Source organism: Hippichthys cyanospilos, chromosome 16, assembly GCF_059441005.1.
Source record: "Hippichthys cyanospilos isolate Australia breed blue-spotted pipefish chromosome 16, RoL_Hcya_1.0, whole genome shotgun sequence".
Lineage (NCBI taxonomy): Eukaryota > Metazoa > Chordata > Actinopteri > Syngnathiformes > Syngnathidae > Hippichthys > Hippichthys cyanospilos.
The window spans coordinates 9,556,925-9,578,745 of NC_142384.1; the positions used below are offsets into that span (position 1 = coordinate 9,556,925).

Below are 21,821 nucleotides of genomic sequence, written 5' to 3' on the forward strand. Positions count from 1 at the left end.
GACGGCCCAGGCGCGCCAATTGCTTACCTACCGTCCGTTCCTCAACAGGCTGAGCTGCACCGTTGCTCGCTTTTACGCTCAGCCGCTGCTTTTACTGTATTTTAAAGTCATTTTATCTCACGCTCTCAAACGTTGATTTTTACCGCCCGCCGAGCGTCATGCCAGCCAAGACTTCCCTGACGTTGCCAGAGGATGTCAGGAAAAGGTAGGGTGTCGTGTATAACCTGGATGCTAACCTGCGTCGTGCTCAGACAGTACCACATTGTTGTCGTTTGAATCTTTTGAGTTTTTTCGGGGCTTTAACGAAAGTCCCCGACTGCCTCCCTGTTGTTGCTACCGTTAGCACGTCACCGCTTGACCGTCGCGTTCCATTGGGCACGTTAGCATGCTCGTTAGCGCCCCAGCCTGTCAACGCGTATGTGTGTGTGCGGGAAAGGATTTGGCGCCACTGCGAACAGTCTCACAGTGGTAAACAAAACAAAAGCAAATATGGCTTGGCATTGTTTTGACTTTTTTTTTTCTCACCTTCGTTTAAAGGCTGCAAGTGCTGCACGAAGATTGCTCTTCCGACGAGGTGAGTTGGACCGCAGTCCTAACTATTTTGTCTTAGGAGATTTGTTAAGTGTGCCTGTTGTTAGGCAGCAATAAGTTCCGGAACTGACGTTCAATGTTTAATTTCGGTCACTAAAAACCGCGAATGACGAACTGACACAGGTGTAATCATTAACGGCAATTTGGTGGTCCTCGGGTTACGACGGTTCTTACGTCATGACGTAACACGCTCTCATACGTGTACGCATTGCTGTCAAAACACATAGAAGTCTAGACTTTCACACTAATAGAAAGTATCCTTAAAATTAAAGAGGACTCAGATTACAAGCAATATCGTTAAATTTCACTGTACTTTGTATTGAGTTAATTAAAATTAATCATATCAAAATTAATTTGAAAAGACCCTTAATATTCATTTAAAACAAGTAGCTTTGAATAGATAACAAAAGGGATTTAATTTGAAATGGATATTTGATGTGTGTAAAAATTCTTTTTGTACTCTTTTATACAAGAATGTTCTGTATTTTTCACAGTCAACATTTCCGCTAAGGTTTTAATTTCCTATTCATAGCCTCACATTAAATGCTTAATTATTAGGGGGTCCCATTTCATTGATATTTATTGACATTGCTTGTAATCTGTTGTCTCACTTTAATTGATTAAATGTGCTGTTTTTTTCTTAGTGTGGGTTGTCTTTAAGCTTTCAACAATTGTGATCTGCAAAAAGTCACAGAAGAATATTAATGTGATCCGCAAAAAGTCACAGAAGAATATTCATGTATATCAATTAAACTGATTCTGATAGAATGTTTCTATTTGCTTAGCTTCTTTAAGTTCTTAAATCCCCATTCAGTTTAACTCTATACAAAGTGAGCCTCTCAGTGCATTCACTGTATTGTTAAACAAAAAAACAAAAAAAACTCAATATAGTATAGTCCATATCAAAAGGTTAGATTCGTTTTTCAAATGCAGAGAGGAACTTTTGCCTTTTCTTTTCCGCTTTGCTTGGACATCTCTGCTCTGCAATGTGCCAACATTTTTTTAATTTTTTTTTTTTTAGCATGCCTCTTCATGAATCACATGTGCCATAAAGTGGAATATTTTGCCTGTGGTTTGACTAGTAACAGTGGTCTCCAATTGCCTTTCCAGGATCACGTGAAGGAGAAGCTCAAGCTGGTGCAGGATTTCCTGCACACAGACACTCAGGATGCCCTTAGCTGCCTCGAAGAAAAGATGAAAAGCTCTGAAATCTCCATGGTGAGGCTTTTTTAATTCACTACCATTCAAGACCTTTGCTCACAGTATTGTCTCATGCATCACCCGTTACCCTCCTTCTTCAGGAGGACTATGTCTCGAAGGTGAAGTCCTTGCTGGGAAAGGAGCTCAATTTGGAGAATGGCGAGGAATCCAATGGCAAAGCAAACGGCTTCTTTAATGGCTCCCACAAGGATGAGGACACTAGCATGGAAGTTGAGGAGGAAGACGAGCCCGTCAAATCGCCCAGCGCTCGAGGAAAAGGACGCAAGAGCAAGGCCGATGCCAAAAGTTAGTTCAAAGCTTTTTTTCTTTTTTTTCTCTTCCATTCTTAAGTTTCGATTGTGAATTATTTAACATTTTTATTCAAAATTTCCATCCCAGAGTCTCCAGCCAGTTCCAGAGTGACGAGAAGCGGTGGCAAGCAACCAACCATCATGTCGATGTTCTCAAAAGTGTGCGTTTACCATTTGTACATTTATTTTAAAGATAAGATTGTTCAGATTGCAAGATATTTTTCCACTGTGTTTTTGAAGGTTTCTTTATGCCTCATTCTAAAATTTGTGCAACATGATTAAGAAAAAAAAAATGCCTAAACTTGTATTTCTTAGAAAGGTAATCATTTAAGCATACATTGTCTCATTCGAATAGTTTTGAAAAAAATCATATTGATCTTAGGCAAAAGCGCAAGTCCGAAGACCTGAACGGTGAACCCACAAATGGAGAGACTGAAGTGAAACAAGAAGACTGTACTGAGGTGAGTGGTTTTCGTTCCTCCTCCTGCAGCTCACTTTTTCACACGCGTTTCCAACCCACTCATTTGTTCAAAATGTGCCCCAGTCCCAGGAGAAGCGTCTGAAAGTGGAAACAGATGACAAGTAAGTCCCTCGAATACCTTGAGATGGTGCTTCCTTGATTTTATCTTTCTAAAATGCTTGACTTTGACAGAGCTGCTCCTGAAGAAGCCAAGACTGAGACAAAGGTCATTGCTGCTGCAAAGGTAACAAGTATTAACATTTTCACTGTTTGGGAAAGACTTTTTTTTTTCACAACTCATCATTTTCTATGTCTTCTTTCAAATCTAGTTCATCTTTCTTACAAATTTTTTCATTGTTGTTTTCAGGCTCCACCTCCCAAATGTCCAGATTGCAGGCAATATTTGGATGACTCCGATCTCAAGTTCTTTCAAGGGGATCCAGACACTGCGGTGAGCACATCTGTCTGTTTGGCTATCTATCTATCTATCATCCGTCCATCCATCAATAGACAACACGTCGTGGGTGAGTGGTTAGCACGTCTGCCTCAGAGTTCAGCATCCCGAGTTCTCTGGCTTCCTCCCACATTCCAAAAACATGCATGGTAGGTGTATTGAACACTCTAAATTGTCCTGAGGTGTGAGTGTGTGCGTGAATGGTTGTTTGCCACTGTATACCCTGCGATTGGTTGGCAACCAGTCAACGGTGTCCCCAGCCTACTGGCTGAAGACTGCTGGGATAGGCACCTGCAGGCTAGTGACCCTAGTGAGGATAAGCGGCTACAAATAATGGATGGATGGATGGATGGATACATAACACTGGCTAAACCGGTGTGGTCATGTCTTCAGCTGGACGAGCCCGAAATGCTCACAGACGAGCGCCTCTCTTTGTTTGACTCCAATGAGGACGGCTTTGAGAGCTATGAGGATCTGCCACAGCACAGGATCACAAATTTCAGGTGACAATTCTAGATGACAAAAAGTCACTTTCGTTTTTTTATTTGAGAACTTACCTTTTTTTGTTATTTAAATCGTTCTCCAGTATCTATGATAAGCATGGCCATCTTTGTCCTTTTGATGCCGGACTGATTGAGAGGAACGTGGAGCTCTACTTCAGTTGCGTTGTCAAACCAATTTATGATGACAATCCCTGCTTGGATGGTAAAGACCACGCTGGCATATAACATTTGTGTACTCTTAATGGACTCTTGAATAGGCATGCATGTTCTAACCACATTCATAGACCTAAAAAATGTGTATATTCTATAATTCAGTTTTAACTGAATAGTTGGGAGTTGATGTTACATGAGGACATTCCATTTGCTCCTTCTTGAGGTGGTGTTCCTGCAAAGAAACTTGGGCCCATTAATGCCTGGTGGATTACTGGATTTGATGGTGGAGAAAAAGCACTCATTGGATTTACCACAGGTGTCTCCTCTGTTCTTTTTGTTCCAAGTGAAATGTTAGGGTTTTTTTTCGTGTCCAGTGGAGATGAACTATTTTTTCTTTCTGTCCAGCATTTGCGGACTACATCCTGATGAATTCTAGCGAGGAGTACGCTCCCATCTTCGCACTGATGCAGGAGAAGATCTACATGAGCAAAATTGTGGTAGAGTTCCTCCAGAAGAATCCGGACGCCAGTTATGAGGACCTTCTCAACAGGATTGAGGTAAAGATGACTGATCTACAGAACTCTAGAATCTATTAAATTGTGTTTGTTTATAAATATTGTAGTCGTTACATATTTTATCTTTTAGTGGTATCATTCATGGTAGCTTAAAAAATTTTTTAGACTAATTTTTTTTTTGCTCAGCAGGGCATGACAAATGTAGTTTTATTTATTTATTTTTAAGGGGGATGCATATTAACATTCACTGCCATTGTATCGCTGTCTATGAATAAATTAATCGTTTTGAGTTATGAGTATTAGCTTTTTTTTTTTTTTTAACTGTTCTAGCAGCCATCACATTGAAAAGGTAATGAAACAAATCAAGCAAGTTTTTGTGCCCATTTTTAACAAATTTCTTTCCTTGCCCTTTATGCAACTACACATTCAAAGACTGACCAAAAAAAGCACAGTTCTATTAAGGGGCCATTTTGTTTCTCTTCCCACTTTCAGACCACAGTGCCGCCGCCCGGCCTCAATTTCAACTGCTTCACTGAGGACACGCTGCTGCGCCACGCCCAATTTGTTGTGGAGCAGGTGGAGAGCTATGATGAGGCGGGTGACTCGGACGAGCAGCCCATCATCGTCACGCCCTGCATGCGTGACCTCATCAAGCTGGCCGGTGTTACACTGGGCAAGAGGTAGGATTTTTCTTTGCTGCGGTGTTTTTGATTAATGCGGGGGCTGCTTTTTGGCTGCCTTTTAGGTTAAATCAGCTGATATTAAGTTTTAGCATTCGTTTTGAAGAATTATTGGCTTGAAATGCTCGCTAATGTCTGCCATTCCTCTGACGTTTCCTAATGCAGCATGCTGCTGTACTGGTAGGTAGGCCTGAATGCATTATTGACTTGTGTGATGGAGGATAAAGACCATGCTATTGTTGTGTATGGCTTCATATGGTAGTTTGTGTGTACTAGCGTCATTCCGCCATCTGAGTTGCCATTTCAAGTCACTCCATAAACGGTATTGACGCAACACCAACACAAACGTAGTTGTCCAAAGCAAGGGCTCTGTCTGCCTTTTGAAAAGAAAAGGCACGTTATCTCTCTAAAAGTGGCATTTTGGATGAAACTGTTTTATGGCTAGTAGTGTTTTTTGATGGCGTAAATCATGTCGAGAGCTCATGCAGCAGGCAGAATAATGGAAAATGATTTGCCTCACAAGTGTTGCGAAGGTTCAAGTTCTCATCCCGGTGTTGCCATGGAAACTAGAACATGCTCTTTCAATTTGGAGTCTGCACCTTCTCACGATTGTTCATGTGACATTTTTTAAGTCACGGTGAAAGCTCACATTTTAGACCTTTCTCTAAAATTATTTTGTCACTTCATTATGTTGTTGTGCTAATTGGTTGAAAGGTTACCCACGCATCTGTTGTCTTTTATATTGAGGTGCAGTTTCTGTAAATATAACCAATATACTATGCACTGGCTACAATAATTAAAACTGTTCTTTTTACTGTAACTCATTCAAGGCCGGGCATTTGCACTTACCACAAGCCTAGGATGCCAAAGTGTCTCTATTAAGCCAGTAATAGAACATAACGAGTTAACTTTTGAACTAAACTGACAATCCTCATTTCACTGTTACAAAGCGTTACACGCATACCAGCCACATTTACACAACAAGGTAAAATAGGTAGGTCCTCACTAGTCCATCCACTGACAAATGTGTGAATCCTCCCCAAACCAGATGTCTGTTGTAGTATCAAGACTGACCTGTGTAAGGCTGCTCTAGGACAGACTGCTGAAAAGTAAATTTAAAAATGTTAAGGGGGGGGGGGCAATGATTCTTAACACACTCAACACCACACATGCATACCTATTATCAGTATGCGTTTTTCCTGCTTTACTCTTCTACAGTTTCACTGTGTTGCTTGTCTCGTGTTGCATGGCTCGATGCTTTCGATGATTGGTCTGATTGCTTCATCTTGACATTGCATCACACAAACACCAGTAGCCCTTTTGGTCCTAAACAACAAATAGCTGAACACAAATGCTTTTGTTTGTCCTGCTATATCCAGGCGCGCCGCCAGACGGCAAGCCATCCGTCACCCCACCAAGATTGAAAAGGACAGCAAAGGTCCCACCAAAGCCACAACCACAAAGCTGGTCTACCTGATTTTTGACGCCTTCTTCTCAGAGCAGATCGAACAGGACGACAAGGAGAGCGCCGCCAAACGGCAGCGCTGCGGTGTCTGCGAGGTGAGACTTTGCCACACCAAGACTGTAGATGAAATTTGAGCCTCTATTGCTGTATTTGAGTGTGGAAGTCCTTTTTTGTAGGTTTGCCAGTCTGCTGATTGTGGCAAGTGTGCTGCCTGTAAGGACATGATCAAATTTGGAGGAAGTGGCAAAAGCAAGCAGGCGTGTAAGCAAAGAAGGTGGGTGAAGAAATACATCACGAGAGGCCGCTGTCTCCATACCCTCGTTAATCTAAGTTCTGTCTTCTTTTACCCAGGTGCCCAAACCTGGCTGTGAAGGAAGCTGAGGATGATGAAAACATAGAAGAGGAAGATGTTCCAGTGAAGAGCAAGAAAGCATCTCGGGTGAAGCGGAAGAAGCAGACGCAATGCAAGCTGACGTGGGTCGGCGAGCCCATTCAGGTACTGGCTGTTTGCCACTTGTACTTAGGGCGGTATAAATCACACTCAGTGTTTGTCTTTTGTTGATTCAGTCTGAGGGCAAAAAGCAGTACTACAAAAAGGTCAGGGTGAATGATGAAGAGTTGGAGGTAGGCGATTGTGTCTCCGTTTCTTCAGAGGATCCGGCCACACCATTGTACCTGGCTAGGTAAATATGGCCTCCTAGCAAGAGACATTTTTTTCCCTAGCATGAGGGTTTCAAAGTTGTTGTTTTTTTTTTTTTGTTTTTTTTTATAAATAAAGATTTTCCAGTCTGACTTAGGCTGCAAAGTATCTGTACATTTGGTGCTAGCGAATGTGAATTTAATTTCCCATTGAAATGAACTAATTTCATGGAAGCCCAGTAAAGATGAATATTTGTCTATTGTTGTCTACTGACAGTGAATAAGTCATGGCATTAATCTGTTCTAGCCCCTCAAAATACACAAAACATTAACAACAAAAATAGCACTCTTTTATAACAGCATAAAATAAAATCATACTAAAAGCAAATAGAACGTCACAACGGACACCGCAAGCTGCCGTAATTTTAGTTTCCTTTTCGCACAGCATAAAGTGTGTATATTGCCATTGTGCATTCACTTGTGATGTGATGTTTACTATATATTCTCGATCACCAGGATCACGGCAATGTGGGAGGACAACAACGGCAAGATGTTTCATGCCCACTGGTTTCTCCGCGGAACTCAAACTGTGCTCGGGGAGTCGTCCGACCCCCTGGAGCTGCTCATGGTAGACGAGTGTGAGGACATGTCGCTCAGCTATATCCAAGGGAAGGTCAATGTCACCTACAGGGCGCCGTCAAACAACTGGTTCATGGAGGTAAGTCTAATTCTTGCCGATTGGGGGTGTTGTCTCCTTTTGGGATGCTCACAACTGTTTTTGTGCATCAGGGTGGGATGGACGTAGATGTCAAGGTGATTGAAGATGACGGGAAAAGTTTCTTCTATCAGTTTTGGTATGACACGGACTTTGCCCGTTTCGAGACGCCGCCCAAGACTATACCATCAGAAGACTGCAAGTTCAAGTGGGCGCAAGCTTTTTTTCCTTTTTCAGAAATTAACATTCCTCTGCTCTAATCCACTCAGTTGCTTATTTTGTTTGAATAGGTTCTGCAGCAGCTGCCTTAGGATTAAAGAGCGTGAGGAGCGGGAAAAGCCAAGTGCCTTCGAGCCCCTAGATGAAGAGCATGACTCCAAGGCGTTCTACGGGTTAGCCTGCTTCAGAGGCGAGCAGTTCAGAGTGGGAGATAGCGTCTACTTGCCTCCCGAGGCCTTTTACTTCAGGTGACCCTCAAGATTTGAAGAAATGTCAATTGTTGATTTTTGAAATGGATAAAAAATGTGATTGGGTTTTTTTCTTTCATAGGTCAATAATTAGGAGTTTTTTTTAATCGAACAAATGTATCTATTTAAAAAAAGGATATGGCCAGAAAATTAAAAAAAGAAAAACCGGGTCCCACCATAGTTGCTGCTGGAGAATATTATTGCTTCCACCAGTTCAATAAATGGTCCTTCACCAAACATCTTCCATCCTGTCGCCAATTTTTTTAGAACAATACAGACATTAGTAGATTGTGGAAAAAGGTCAAATGAAGTGACATGTTTTGTCAGAAAAATGTTCAAATTAAAATTCCTCTGTGCAAAATGCTTCAACGCCGATACAGTCTTTGTAAAATTGCAGCACTTATGAATGACCTCTACATATATTTAAAACGGCTTTTTATTGCTCACTGTCTTTTCTGTGCTTTCAGTGTGAAAGCAGCCAGCCCGGTGAAGCGCTCCCACAGAAAAGAGGACGTGGATGAGGACTTGTATCCAGAATATTACAGGAAATCCTCGGACTATATCAAGGGCTCCAACCAGGACGCCCCGGACCCTTTCCGCATCGGTCGCATCAAGGAGATCTTCTGTCACCGACGAAGCAACGGCAAGGCCGACTTGGCCGAGGTCAAGCTACGATTGTATAAGTTCTACAGGTAATACGGATGGACGATTTTGCTATCTGAGACTGTTTATGCATATTTTTAATGGCTTTTATTTCCTTTGGTTAGGCCCGAGAACACCCACAAAGGAGTGAAAGCCAGCTACCACACAGATGTCAATCAACTGTACTGGAGCGACGAGGAGGTTACGGTCAGCATGTCAGATGTGCTGGGCCGCTGTCACGTCGAATACGGAGAGGACCTCACGGAGTCGGTTCAAGAATATTCCAGCGAAGGACCCGACCGCTTCTATTTCTTGGAGGTATTATCTCTTCACTTACAATTTCAATGCTTAGGGTTAAGGATGAGATGAGATTTTGCGAAATTAGAATGCCATGAGATTTCTTGTCCCTACGCAAGATTATTTTTTCTTTTGCTGACTTAATTAGGCTAGCATTTTATCGTACCGTGACTGTTGCCAGCGTCGAGCTACAGGTTGGTAGAGCTGTATGCATTTTGTTAAAACTATTCCATATGAGGAAAGATCTCAGCTGTTGCTGAAAAATGAGCCTAGTTTTCTTTTTATAGTTAATGTGCACAGTAGATCGTTCATTTTGTTAAAGTTTGCTGTGAAAAAAGAAAGCATTTCATACAAATTTTGCTAAAATCTTATTCTCGTCAACTCAATCTCGTGGGACTCCCATCCATACTTTAAGATTGATCTTTTTTGAAACACTTGTGTATGGATGAGCTATGAAAGTCATTTTTTCTTTTACAGGCTTATAATGCCAAAACCAAAAGCTTTGAGGATCCTCCAAACCACGCTCGCTCTGCCACGCACAAAGGCAAAGGAAAGGGCAAAGGGAAAGGTAAACAAAATATGACTCAGCAAAATGTTCCTCTAGGTTTCTGTGAAGTTATTTTTAGTCATTGATCAGGGCTATTTCCACCCCAGACATCTAACATATTTCTTTTCCAAGGTAAAGGCAAAGGGAAGGCCTCTGCTGTTCAGGAATCAGTGGAGCAGCCCACTGAACTGCAGAGTCCCAAGGTGCACAAGTATCGCACTCTGGACGTGTTCTCGGGCTGCGGCGGCCTCTCTGAAGGCTTCCACCAGGCTGGTACGAGCTCCCCCCTACATATTTCAAATATCCCGATCCACACAGGTCACCAAATGAACGTTTTTATTGCCAAGGCATCTCTGAGACGGAGTGGGCCATCGAGATGTGGGAGCCGGCAGCGCAGGCCTTCCGGCTCAACAACCCGGGCACCACCGTGTTCACGGAGGACTGCAACGTGCTGCTTAAGCTGGTTATGTCGGGCGAGAAGACCAACTCCCTGGGCCAGAAGCTGCCGCAGAAGGGCGACGTGGAGATGCTGTGCGGCGGGCCCCCCTGCCAGGGCTTCAGCGGCATGAATCGCTTCAACTCACGCACTTACTCTAAGTTCAAAAACTCGCTGGTGGTCTCCTACCTCAGGTGGGACAAACTGAACACTCAATTCAACAGTTAGCATGTCTGGCTAACGGTTGGCTTCCTGTGTTGCAGTTACTGCGATTACTACAGACCAAAGTTCTTCTTGCTTGAGAACGTGAGGAACTTTGTGTCGTTCAAAAGCTCCATGGTGCTCAAGTTGACTCTGCGCTGTCTGGTTAGAATGGGATACCAGTGCACGTTTGGAGTGCTGCAGGTATGATTACTTTTTTCCTTTAACTTTTGACATTTTATACAATATACAATGTAGGATACATCACATAAATCCCCTTCTATTTTTTTTTTTAACTGATGTTAGAAAATTAGGTTCTTTTTAGCTAACACGTTCTTGAAATCAACAATTTGTAAAGTATGTACTCTTGCGCATTGTCTCTCATTGATCACGTGATCCTTTTTCGATAAGGCGGGTCAGTACGGCGTGGCCCAGACTCGCCGCAGAGCCATCATCCTGGCCGCCGCTCCCGGAGAGAAACTACCTCTCTATCCTGAGCCGCTGCACGTCTTTGCTCCTAGAGCCGTCTCCCTCAGCGTGGTGGTGGACGAGAAGAAATACGTCAGCAACGTCACGCGGTGAGTTCGGCCTTTCAAGCACGTGACACCCTTCATCAAATGCTGTTATAACACGACGTCCGGTGTACAGTGGCAACGGCGGAATCTACAGGACCATCACGGTCCGGGACACCATGTCTGACCTGCCCGAGATCCGCAACGGCGCCGCCGCCTTGGAGATTTCCTACAATGGTGAGCCTCAGTCGTGGTTCCAGAGGCAGATCCGCGGCACGCAGTACCAGCCCATCCTCAGGGATCATGTCTGCAAGGTGAGCCAGCACGCACAGTAAACGGATTTGCTACTCCGTAGCCCTGGGCAATATGAACAAAAATGTAATAAGATCTCTGTTTCCACCAGTTAGGCTCTACGATTACGATTTCAATTGAGGTAATAAAGCCAACAAAGGAAAATATGATTTTACTTGCATAAATGTCCCAATTAACTCATTCAATTGAATCCCAAAACGCATTTTTACGTGTTCGTCTAGGCATTCAATCTATATTTTCAAGTAGATTAAAAAAAATGGCTAAACCTCACTCTTGGAATGAGTTAGGGTTAAAAAGTGGATCACTGAATTTGTTTCCCATGAACCAAAACTGAGGTTGTGAGTCAGTAAGTTTTGAGATGTTGAAAAAAGTACATCAAATCTAATAAACACCAGTAAACTTTGTTTATTTTGTGTAGGACATGAGTGCGCTTGTGGAGGGCCGCATGCGGCACATCCCGTTGCCGCCCGGCTCGGACTGGAGAGACCTCCCCAACATAGAGGTGCGCCTGAAGGACGGCACCATGACCAAGAAGCTGCGCTACACGCACCCGGACAAGAAGAACGGACGCAGCGGCACGGGCGCGCTCAGAGGCGTCTGCACCTGCGCCGGAGGTGCGCACCTAATCAAACTGCTCCATAACGTAGTCCCTGGAATACTAATGTTTTTTTGTTTGTTTGTTTCTTTCCAGGAAAGCCATGCGATCCGGCTGACCGACAGTTCAACACGCTGATCCCGTGGTGTCTGCCTCACACGGGAAACCGTCACAATCACTGGGCGGGACTTTATGGAAGGCTGGAGTGGGATGGCTTTTTCAGCACCACAGTCACCAACCCTGAGCCCATGGGGAAACAGGTAAAAAAATAAAATAAAATAAAAAATCTGGATACAAAACTCAAAATTGTTGCTGTATAATGAGACATGAGACACTTGAACTCGCTCAAAGACTGTAATGTATTGCGTCATCACAACACGCAATGTCTATTTGGTACAGTTTTTGATGCATTTTTGTAACTTAATAATATGCCAGCTTGTCCACAAAGGAGACACCAGTTCTTTGCACTGATAATTATTGTGGTCTTCCACATCATCTCTACATGCTTCATCCACACTTTAACCAACATAATATTAAACATAATATTGACATTATATACAGCTAACACTGTACATATTCACATAAAAACATACATACCTATCTAGGGCTGTCCGGTTTGATGATAGCACGGTAGCAAGAGGGCTGAACATCACACAGGAAGCACTTGGCATGACCACAAACTAAACTTAAGTAAACTCAATGGCTCAAAATTACCCAAAAATAAATATTATTGCTCCTTTGAACATGTAAATGATGCCGAGATCACTGGAAATGTAAAATAAAAACGTACAAATAAAATGACCTAAAAAGGAGGTCCCTCTCTGCAATCATCACCAACACATCAGCACCCTCTCAAGGCAAGCAAAAGAACTGCATTCATATTGTCAACTGCTACAGTTAGTATGATTAAAGGGTTCAGGAGCGAATGGCACCACACTGACCCCAAGAGGCCAACAAATGTACAGCACAAACCTATTTATTTTCTGATTCTTTCAACTTCCAAGTTTTCTCTTTTTTTTTTTTCTGGTAAGACAAACACATGTGGCATGTAAAGCTATTCCTGACTTCCCATATTAACTTGCTTATTCTGTTTGCAGAATGAAAATGCAGGACGGTTGAAGTTTATATTTAAATACTTGGCTTAAATAGCTGGGAAGTCGTGTGGATACTTTTTTTTTTTTTTTTTAATAAATTTGGCACCGCTGTTTCTCTTGTGCCAGGGTCGCGTTCTGCACCCCGAGCAGCACCGAGTGGTGAGCGTGAGGGAATGCGCCCGCTCTCAAGGTTTCCCCGACACGTATCGCTTTTTCGGGAACATCCTGGACAAACACAGACAGGTGAGCAACTCGGCCGGCCGCAAGTAGCCAAAGTTGGTGTTAATTGCCATTTGTCGCCGGCGCCACGCAGGTGGGCAACGCCGTGCCCCCGCCCCTCTCCAGAGCTATCGGCCTAGAGATTAAAAAGTGTGTTATTGACAGGATGAAGGAGGAACAGACAACAGGTGAGCGCACCGTATTCAGCCTTTTTTTTTTTTTTTTTACACCACATGTACTAATTACTGATTGAACATGCAACGTTTTTTTCCCTCCCGTAGACAACAACGTCAAACGAGAAAATGGAGATGTCTGATTAATGCGTTCTCATTCTCCACCTGCCAGGAAAAAATGATCGCAGTGGAGATGCTATTAATTTTGGGCCAGCACGCGTTTACTTGGTCAGAATTGTTATAAGTGATGCTTTTAAACCCCGCTAACATGTTGGACAAATTGTATGTAGTTTTTATATGTAATATTTCAAATAAAGTTCTTATTACATGGCTCAGGTGTGTGACTTATAGCAGAGGTCCTCATTCACCGGTTCGCGTCCCGGTACCCCTCCGTGGATCAACTTGTACTGGTCTGCGTGCGCCACGCCCGAAATAACGAACTATTTATGTATCATCAGTCTGAAAGCTATTTTATTTAGAAAAAACTTATTGGGAGTCATTTCAGGCGCTTGAGCCTCAAAACTCCCCTCACAAGACATCTTTGGGAAGGACCAAATTATTTTTTGCTGTATGTTTGAGTGCTACTTCACTGCAAAAAAAGTAGCCATTAACTGACAAGGAATGGCTTCTAAACCTATTTGTTTCCGAACCAGATGTTTGCAAAAGGCTGCAGCCTTAAAACTATGTTCGGGTCTCCCGACATCGCATCCATGTGGAGAGAAACCGGCTGCGATTCAAAAATAATTTTGCTTTTAAAATGATTACCTTGAGAGGTTCATTGCATCATACTTACTTTACAATGTACACATGTAATGAGTGACCTTATGGATACAAATTTTGTGGGAAATTGGACTACTTAATGTTCACCCATTAAGTGTTATATTAACAGTAAATCTTTCAATTTGACTGTTTAAAAGTCTGAGCTTTTCTGCATGCAAAAACCCACTCGGGTGTTGTAAATACCGCGTGGGAAATTTGTATGTCAGCACAATATTCAATTATTATGTTTTGAATAGAGCCAATACCGATGCCACAAGTCACTGCAAATAAATCAGCGAATCTAGGAAAGCGCAGCTGTTAGGTCATTGATGCACACAACAGTGTGGAATCAGAAAATCTCACCAGCCAAGTCCATCTGCAAGTTCAAATTCCTCGAGCGCTCCGAATGAAGTTGGCTTTCACAAGTGTGAATGCCCCGCCATCATATCAAAGCCAAAAGGTAAGCAGAGCTGCGTTCAATTGGTATTAGCTTCTGATAAGCGCGACTTGATTGTACTTCAGCTGTCATTTGTTTTCATGCTCTATACAGTGGACAGGAGTTGAAAAATTGTTTTAAGTTTCTCCTTATATATAAGCTATATGAATAAGATATTTGATATTATACGGTACTTATTTACATAAGACAAGAGCGCAACCTGATGAGTTTCTCTTTATTTATGTAACAAGCATATTTTAGCACAGTGGCAAAATGTGTCCTGTTGATGGAATATTCTGAAGTCCTCAGTTGTTTGATGGCCTGCAAAGAGAAAAAAACAGTCAGCCGGTTCACTTTTGAATCCTTGACATTACAAGTAACGCCGACTTACTTGGCCCATTCGACATTGAGAATAAGGTGATCGTATCCGAATCCCGACACGCCCGCAATGGCTCTGGCCGCGTCCTCGCGACGGTGGAAGCTGATGAAGGCGAAGCCCTGCAACACGAGGTCGTGTTCAACTTTCTGTGTTTTAAGTGAGTATAAACTTTGCGTGATCGGTCACCTTGGACTGTCCGGTGTTTTTGTCTTTGGCCAGGTAGATTCTGGAGATAAAGCCGAAAGGTCTGAAGAGCTCCTGCAGGTCGGTTTCACGGGTGTCCTCGGACAGGTTGGTCACACGGATCGTGGCGTTGTCATCGGCTAAGATGGGTTTTGGGTTATTTACATGGCCTTCTTTTTTTTCCATCCCTCAAATTTTGACCTCACCTCTGCGGTTGGGCTGCATTGACTCCCCTCTGCGTGCGCCCCCGTCCCTTAGGCTGGGGGGCACATACTTGCCAGTCTTGCTCTGTGCAGGCTGCGCGGGTTCCGGCTCGGCTGATTTGACACAAAACGGAGAACATTTGTTTGTTTGACAGTGTATAGCACCTACACTCAAGTCAAAACAAAATGTTTGTGCGCCAATTTGCAAAATTCACCATATTCCACCAGCTTAACTTTTAATGGAAAAATTCTAGCCCTCACAGTACCTGAGCCTGCAGGTTTTTCCTTGTCTGAGGTGGACAAGCCAAGCTGCTCAGCCAGCTCCTTCTGCATGGGGCCCAGGGTGTCCTTGTAGGGACAGCGGGTGGTCCAATGGTCGCCTTTGCAAATACGACAAGACACTATTTTCTGTCCTTTCAGCTTGTTCATGGGGTCTTCATCCTGGTCTTGGGCGTTCAGATCCTGGAAAAAAATACGCGGGACTCGTCAGACCCATTCCACAGAGTTTCTTATAGCGAAAGATGATCCTCACCTCTTTGCTGGAGATGAATGTCATGAAGACGTCGTCACTGACGGTCGTGGTGGCCACATTCGGACCAGCGGCATCAAACTCAGAGTTGCCAAATTTCTTCCAGTTCTGGAGGTAAGAGGAAAATGTAAAAAAACAACAATTCCGGCTTAATATCTACTGCTCACCTTCCTCCTCGCCACAGCCTTGGAGGCTTTCCTGGTCTCGATCTTGAAGGTCCGCACGATCTGCAAACATAGTACGTTGGTTACTTTTTGTGAGAACACCAAATATCGAGTCGCAATTACCTTAAGCTTCTTTCCATCTTCGTCAATTTTATACTCTGTAATAGTTTTAATGTTTCCTTTAATAATTTCTTTTGGTGGAGGAAGAGTTCCTGTCGAAGACAAAAATAAACAACTTTCATATCAATATCAACCAAGTCTACAGAATATAACAATGATCCTGAAACTCTTTCGCAGCATTTCAAATTCACGCTTTGCAAAACGCTTTAAAAAAAAAAAAAAAAACTTAACTTCCACCGTGCCTAATATAACGTGACGTCACAATTCCGAACATCTGTTGCACCATTTTCAGCTCGTCTATCTACGTCAATTGTTCCGCGAAAACGTGTATTGATAGCAGTCATAAGGTTCCTACCGTAAAATATTAATTTTAAGTAAATGAACAAAGTCGGCGTCAAGCACGTGGAAACTGGAGCCGCCTAGCTGGCCTTGTCTATTCCGCACTGAGTTACGTCAACGCGCGCTAGCATGCTAACAGGACGAGAGAGCGCGTTTTACCTTCATCTACCTCCTCTTCGACTTGGTCCGCCCAGCTGGGCTTGGAGCTGAGGGGTAAATTAAAGTATGTTATTGTATGTACTTAAAAAAAGCGAATTGGACGTTTTTAAAAGAAAACACTCACTCGTCGTATTCATTCGACGGCATCCCGGGCGTTCGGCTAGCTTAGCTTCAGGACCGCAAAGACCGGAACAGCGCAGGCGCTGTCGCTACTGTGACATCACTTCCGGTATTGGGAATTCAGAATAAATGTAAATATTTCTGAAACAATACTGTATTTTGAATTAAACCAAAAAGTAATCCAACGGTTTTATTGCGCAACATCACGACTGGTCTGCTGCTAAACCTAACATACTACTTCGTTCGTAACTTCAAAACCTCGTACGTCGTCCCCTTGAATTGTTCGCGAATTTGTGCAATTACAAGGGACCTAAGAAGGGAAACTGTTTTTAGTGCAGTATAAATTTAACTTTGACTGTGTGCAGTCTTCATCAGGAGCATGCTGTGAAAAAATGGTCAAATAAACTTTTTATTCATTTCAGCCAGTTACATAAATGTGATTTGTACATATACAGCACTAAATTCCTCAGAAAAGGCGCAAGTATCCACTCTTTCGTAATTTATTAGAAATAGGCATTTTCATAAACAGCAAAAAAAAATGACAAAACTTGTCCGTTCACTTTGCTTTTTCCAGTCAAAGTGCTCAACCCTTTCCCTTCTTGTGTTTGAATCCTTGCTTTGCACCAGCACTTTTCTTGTTATAGGGCGCCTTGCTCTTCTGGCTCTTGGCCTGAAAAGATTTGCCTTTATTTATCTTTCCCCCAAAAGTCCTCTTGCCTTCAAATTTTTTCTTGTTGCCAAATTTATTCTCATCACTCTGTTTTTTTCTGAATGTCTTTCCTCCGGGTGACTGCTTCTTTTCAAATGGCTTCTTGCCAAAGGATTTCTTCTCCCGGTCGCCAAACTTCTTTGCTGGTTTATCCTTGTAATGTCCTCCCGGGATGTTTCCTTTAGTGTCTTTATCTTGGTTGAACGAGAGCTTTGTGATCTTTTTGGCAGGTCCTCGAGGACCATCTTTGCTTCTCTTCCTCTTGGTTCCGGGGAACATATCTGAAGATCAAAGCTTTGGTAAGATGACACTTACAATGAATGCTTGTTATCACCTATGGATACCAACCTTCATCCGGCTCCTCTCCCACAGCCTGCCTGTAATACTCGGCCTCGTCTTCCGACTCCGCCTGCTTGATCTGAACTCCTGGATCCTCCACCTCGCTGTCCTTGTCCTCATCGCTGCCTTTCCTTTTGAGGCCCGCGAGGCTCCTCTTCCTGTATGCAGGTAGCGTTTTGTGTACATTTGTGAAGTCAGGCCAAATCTGAAAGTTTCTCTCTCAGTTCTTTTGCTTTTTTTTTTTTTTTTTAAACCACAAGTTCTGCTATTTCACACAAAGGTACATATATAAATATGGTTATGTATTGTGGTAAAGCACAATATGTGTATATAACCCTCAGACCGTATTTTTTCCCTCAAGCTTCGCTATTTCATCCACAGGTAGATTTGATATATATATGGCATAAAACATCCAGTGAAAGACGTAACATACTTGTGCTCCTCCTTTTTCTGTTTCTTCTGAGCAACATTGCTCTCCTGCTTCTTCCGCCGTTCCTCTTTGGCCTTCATTTGTTCCTCCTTCCTCTGCAGGATCTCCATGATTTCCTCCGGTGTTTTGGAAACTGTCGAGGGAATTATTTTTAAGTGTGTTCCCTTGGCTCCAAACTCACATGAAATTATCTTGGAAGTGCATCAGTAAGCGTTTACTTGTAGAGAAATCACAGATTTCATACAGACGTTTGTCATCCTCTGCACCATAGTGAACGGATGGACCAAGACGACCAATGACACTTACTGGTGGCATGATACATGATGTTCCCGCAAGCCATGCCGTCTTGAATCTTCATCAGCTGCAGAGTCATGCGAGGCCCGATCTGCACACAGAGCCCCGCGATTGAAAATTCGCGTCAAAAACACAACAAGCGTTTTTCCCATATGAGCATACCTCCGTCAATCGGATGGCGCTCTGCTCGGACGCCATGTTGCCGCGGCCCGAGTACACCTGAGGCAGCTCGGTGATGTTGTGGTCGCCGTCCTGCTCCGCTTCACTTTCTGAAAGGTTCGCCCCTCTGGAAAAGGTGATTGGTTCATTATCTTCAAAATATCTCACTGGAAAGAAGCAGTCCATTACTAATGCGTCGCCATTACTTCATCATCAGCTCACTGATGTCTTCAAACTTGCTCATGTTGGGGAACCTCTCCTGCATCAGCTTCTTGATGCCACGACTCATGCCCACCGGCACCACCTTCAGGCTGCTGCAAGGTGAGACAAACAAAGTTTGAGGTTTGTTTTCGAAATTCATGAGAAATAATCAGTATTTTATTGACGGGAGGCTCATCAGTGCGTTTACTTTGAACATGCATCACTGAGCAGTCAAGTTCGCTGTTTGTCATCATCTGAGCCACACTCACTGTCCAATGAGAAGCCTTTGTTGGCTGAAGGACGAGCTTGTCTTGTTTTGATTTTAACTTTTCATTGAACAAAACTTGTAAGAAAAAAATGTAAGTTTTTTTTTGTCTAGAAAATAATCCCACAAAAGATATTGAAAAATAGTGCCTGAGATTCTCCCACTCTTAAGACTTTGAGTGTGTGTGCCTTCAAAAGGTGTGTAAAATAAGTTAACGCCATGACAGGAAGAGTTATTTTCAAATCAATTGCAAATTAAACATGGGGCAACTTAATGCTACATTGTGTAAAAGTGACACCTTTGCAAAAATGTTTTTGTATGCTTTTATAATGTTAAATGTAATACAAATGTGCATTGTCATTACTGATGCAATTTTACAGCAAGCCATATATAAAATGATGTTATACGATCTATCTTCTCCAGTTGCTGAATAAAACACGCCTAGAGATACTATTACAGAGTTCCAAACACTCTGTATTTATTAATTTTTTTTATTGCTTTTTACTAACTTAAGGGGTACTTGGCTGGTGTACATAATTGAATAAATATTGAGAACCACCGGTCGAGTCTATTGAGAGAAGTGTGCTCAACATACTAATGGCGGAACTCGATTTCCTGCGTCTCTGAGTTGTAGTTGAGCAGCACACATCTCTTGATGGTGTTGAGGCTCACCTGGCAAGAAAGAACATGGTCAGTTCTCATCAGAACTGGACTTTAAAGTTACACATAAAAAAAAAGTGTCAGGCTTAGTAATCAGAAAGCGTTTACTTTTTAATTCATCTTCAAAGTGAAACTCAGAAGACTATACTTTCATCATTCTACTCAGCAAGCCCATATGAAACCAAAGGAAGTTCTCAAGCTTGTTTTAAAACATAAATTCACTGATACAGCTCTGATACCTGGTGCACATTAATGGTAGGGAACATGTTCTGGAACATGGTGGTCATCAGTTTAATGTGCATGCCGTTGGATCCGAAGTTGTTGAGGATGAGCAGCGGATGGTGCGTGAACTGCTGCCCGTGCATCCGATGCTTCTTCAGAGACGATACCACGTCTTTCATCAGGGTGTACTGCGAATGCAATTAGCGCTTTAAACCAATCCAATTGGAAAAGGAATTCCAACGGAACAATCAGGTGCATCAGTGCGTTTACTTTGAAAAATATCACTTAGAAATCAAGTAGGAAATAAGTGTCATCATATGCACCTGTCTGCATTGCTTTTCTCATGTTTTGGCCAAATGCAGTACTAACCTTGAGAACTTTAAAATAGAGCATCGGCCCTTTAGGAAGTCTTGCCAACCTCTGAAAATGACAACAAAAAAGTTAGTATTCAAGAGTTCAAGATCAAGAGCTTTATTGTCATAAGCATAGTAATAACACACAATGAAATTCTACACTTCCCTGAGTAGACTCCCTAAATGTACTGTGAAGAATGTACGGTGTAGCATCATAGCAATTTTTTGTTTTATATTTTGCAGCCAAGTTATGTACCCAATTCCCCTTTAACTGCTAACTAAAACCCATTTATCATTTTTTCTCCATCTCTGCTTTTTATCAAATGTGCGTGTGCACTCTCACCATAGTAATGCTACTGGGCGTCTTGCTAAAGATGATGAAGTGAGTCACTCCAATTGGTCCAGCTACAGCTACAAAGTCTTTCAGCACGTTCTTTTTCCGGACCTGGGTCAGGTGATGATCATTTTGATGATTAAATGTGACAGTAAATTCATGAAAGATGCAAAGACAGAAAGGCAAACCTTTAACTGCTCTCCAGTGAATGGCTCCATGACTCTCCTGACATCCATGATGAGCTGAGACACGTTTTTCCCCACTTGGCCCCGATGGAAGACGAACGAGTGTGGGACGGCTCGGTAATCCTCCTCGGCCACTTGCTGAGCGTGTGCTTTGGACTTTTTCTGGTGTTTGGTCTTAAAGAAAAAAATAAATAAATGGCAGACATGCATTGGTCGACAAAAGTCGCAAGAGGTTTTATTATAACACTACAATAATTTCAAGCAATTATTCGCAAACAAATATCGACACATGATAACAAATATGTCTTAGTCGGTTTACAAATGTTTCCTCAATTATTCCAGTTTACCTTCGGCTATAGCTCAAGAGCTAACATGCTAGAACATGGAAATAAAGCTGCTTACCTTTGATTTGCCCATGATTGTGCAAAACGTAGTTTGAGTCAAAATAACTCACTTCGCTTTTTAATACAAAATTACAACAACTACATCCGTTGTTTCGTGGCTTTTTACTAGCATTTCCTAGGAAGAAACCGAGGCCACCATTACCATTCTATCCACATGGTTCCTCAATGTTCTTTACGCTAATGTGTCCGTGTATCCACTTTCGCACATGACTATGGTTCCTAGCTAATGCTAAGCTAATTGAACAAATGCTTTGACTTTCCGCAGCAAACAAAACTAGGTGTGTTATTTTTTGCATTAAAAATGCACATAAAACAAAGCTAGAGTAATTTTAACAAACTTTTTCATCAATTTTAAAATTGTATACGCTTCCGGAAAAAAAGTGACGTCCAGTTTCCGGGTAATTTGTCAATATAACGAAAATCATTACATTTGTAATATATTTTAGTGAATCAGAATGTAGGACAGAATATTGATAAATTAATAATGCTTACAAATAATCTTTTTACTTTTCTGTATTTAAAACAATCACATTCCCTTAATTTATCAGTAAATTTATGGTCTATCACTGATATCTGTCAGGTTTGCAATCAATGTTTTCAATTCGTTTTTGCAATAATTCTCTCTTTTTTTTACTATCATCACTTATTATTATTATTGTTATTATTATTATTGTTGTTATTATCAAAATAATTG

At 42.3% G+C, this 21,821-nt stretch overlaps 3 protein-coding genes across 4 annotated transcripts; 1 reads left to right on the forward strand and 2 right to left on the reverse strand.

The window, feature by feature from the left end:
- Positions 1-12: 12 nt before the first annotated feature.
- Positions 13-13,512, forward strand: dnmt1 (DNA (cytosine-5-)-methyltransferase 1). 2 transcript variants are annotated; one of them, XM_088436569.1, is made up of 35 exons: positions 13-205; positions 538-574; positions 1,702-1,809; positions 1,893-2,097; positions 2,191-2,263; positions 2,485-2,563; positions 2,647-2,684; positions 2,755-2,806; positions 2,930-3,013; positions 3,410-3,519; positions 3,603-3,721; positions 3,896-3,988; positions 4,078-4,229; positions 4,680-4,867; positions 5,033-5,047; positions 6,247-6,427; positions 6,509-6,606; positions 6,684-6,828; positions 6,900-7,015; positions 7,488-7,689; positions 7,761-7,894; positions 7,977-8,153; positions 8,621-8,845; positions 8,921-9,113; positions 9,570-9,660; positions 9,772-9,912; positions 9,987-10,269; positions 10,339-10,480; positions 10,688-10,854; positions 10,925-11,102; positions 11,519-11,714; positions 11,792-11,955; positions 12,916-13,032; positions 13,103-13,196; positions 13,290-13,512. In XM_088436569.1, exons 1-35 carry the CDS (start codon positions 159-161, stop codon positions 13,322-13,324), a joined length of 4,479 nt encoding a protein of 1,492 aa, XP_088292695.1. In that variant the 5' UTR covers positions 13-158; the 3' UTR covers positions 13,325-13,512. The 2 variants fall into 2 exon arrangements, with proteins under 2 accessions (XP_088292695.1, XP_088292696.1); XM_088436570.1 differs by lacking the exon at positions 5,033-5,047 and having other exon boundaries at positions 14-205.
- A 1,085-nt stretch (positions 13,513-14,597) lies between these two features.
- Positions 14,598-16,694, reverse strand: eif3g (eukaryotic translation initiation factor 3, subunit G). Its single transcript, XM_088437016.1, has 10 exons — positions 16,577-16,694; positions 16,453-16,499; positions 15,958-16,046; positions 15,838-15,897; positions 15,674-15,778; positions 15,408-15,603; positions 15,145-15,255; positions 14,942-15,078; positions 14,768-14,874; positions 14,598-14,697 (listed from the first exon to the last, which is right to left on the reverse strand). The coding sequence occupies exons 1-10, from the start codon at positions 16,597-16,599 to the stop codon at positions 14,682-14,684; spliced, it is 891 nt and encodes a 296-aa protein (XP_088293142.1). The 5' UTR covers positions 16,600-16,694; the 3' UTR covers positions 14,598-14,681.
- A 273-nt stretch (positions 16,695-16,967) lies between these two features.
- On the reverse strand, positions 16,968-21,286 carry ppan (peter pan homolog). Its single transcript, XM_088437125.1, has 12 exons — positions 21,126-21,286; positions 20,727-20,897; positions 20,548-20,649; positions 20,221-20,271; positions 19,869-20,039; positions 19,565-19,641; positions 18,710-18,817; positions 18,507-18,630; positions 18,357-18,435; positions 18,054-18,183; positions 17,630-17,778; positions 16,968-17,562 (listed from the first exon to the last, which is right to left on the reverse strand). Exons 1-12 carry the CDS (start codon positions 21,138-21,140, stop codon positions 17,156-17,158), a joined length of 1,584 nt encoding a protein of 527 aa, XP_088293251.1. The 5' UTR covers positions 21,141-21,286; the 3' UTR covers positions 16,968-17,155.
- Positions 21,287-21,821: the final 535 nt, after the last annotated feature.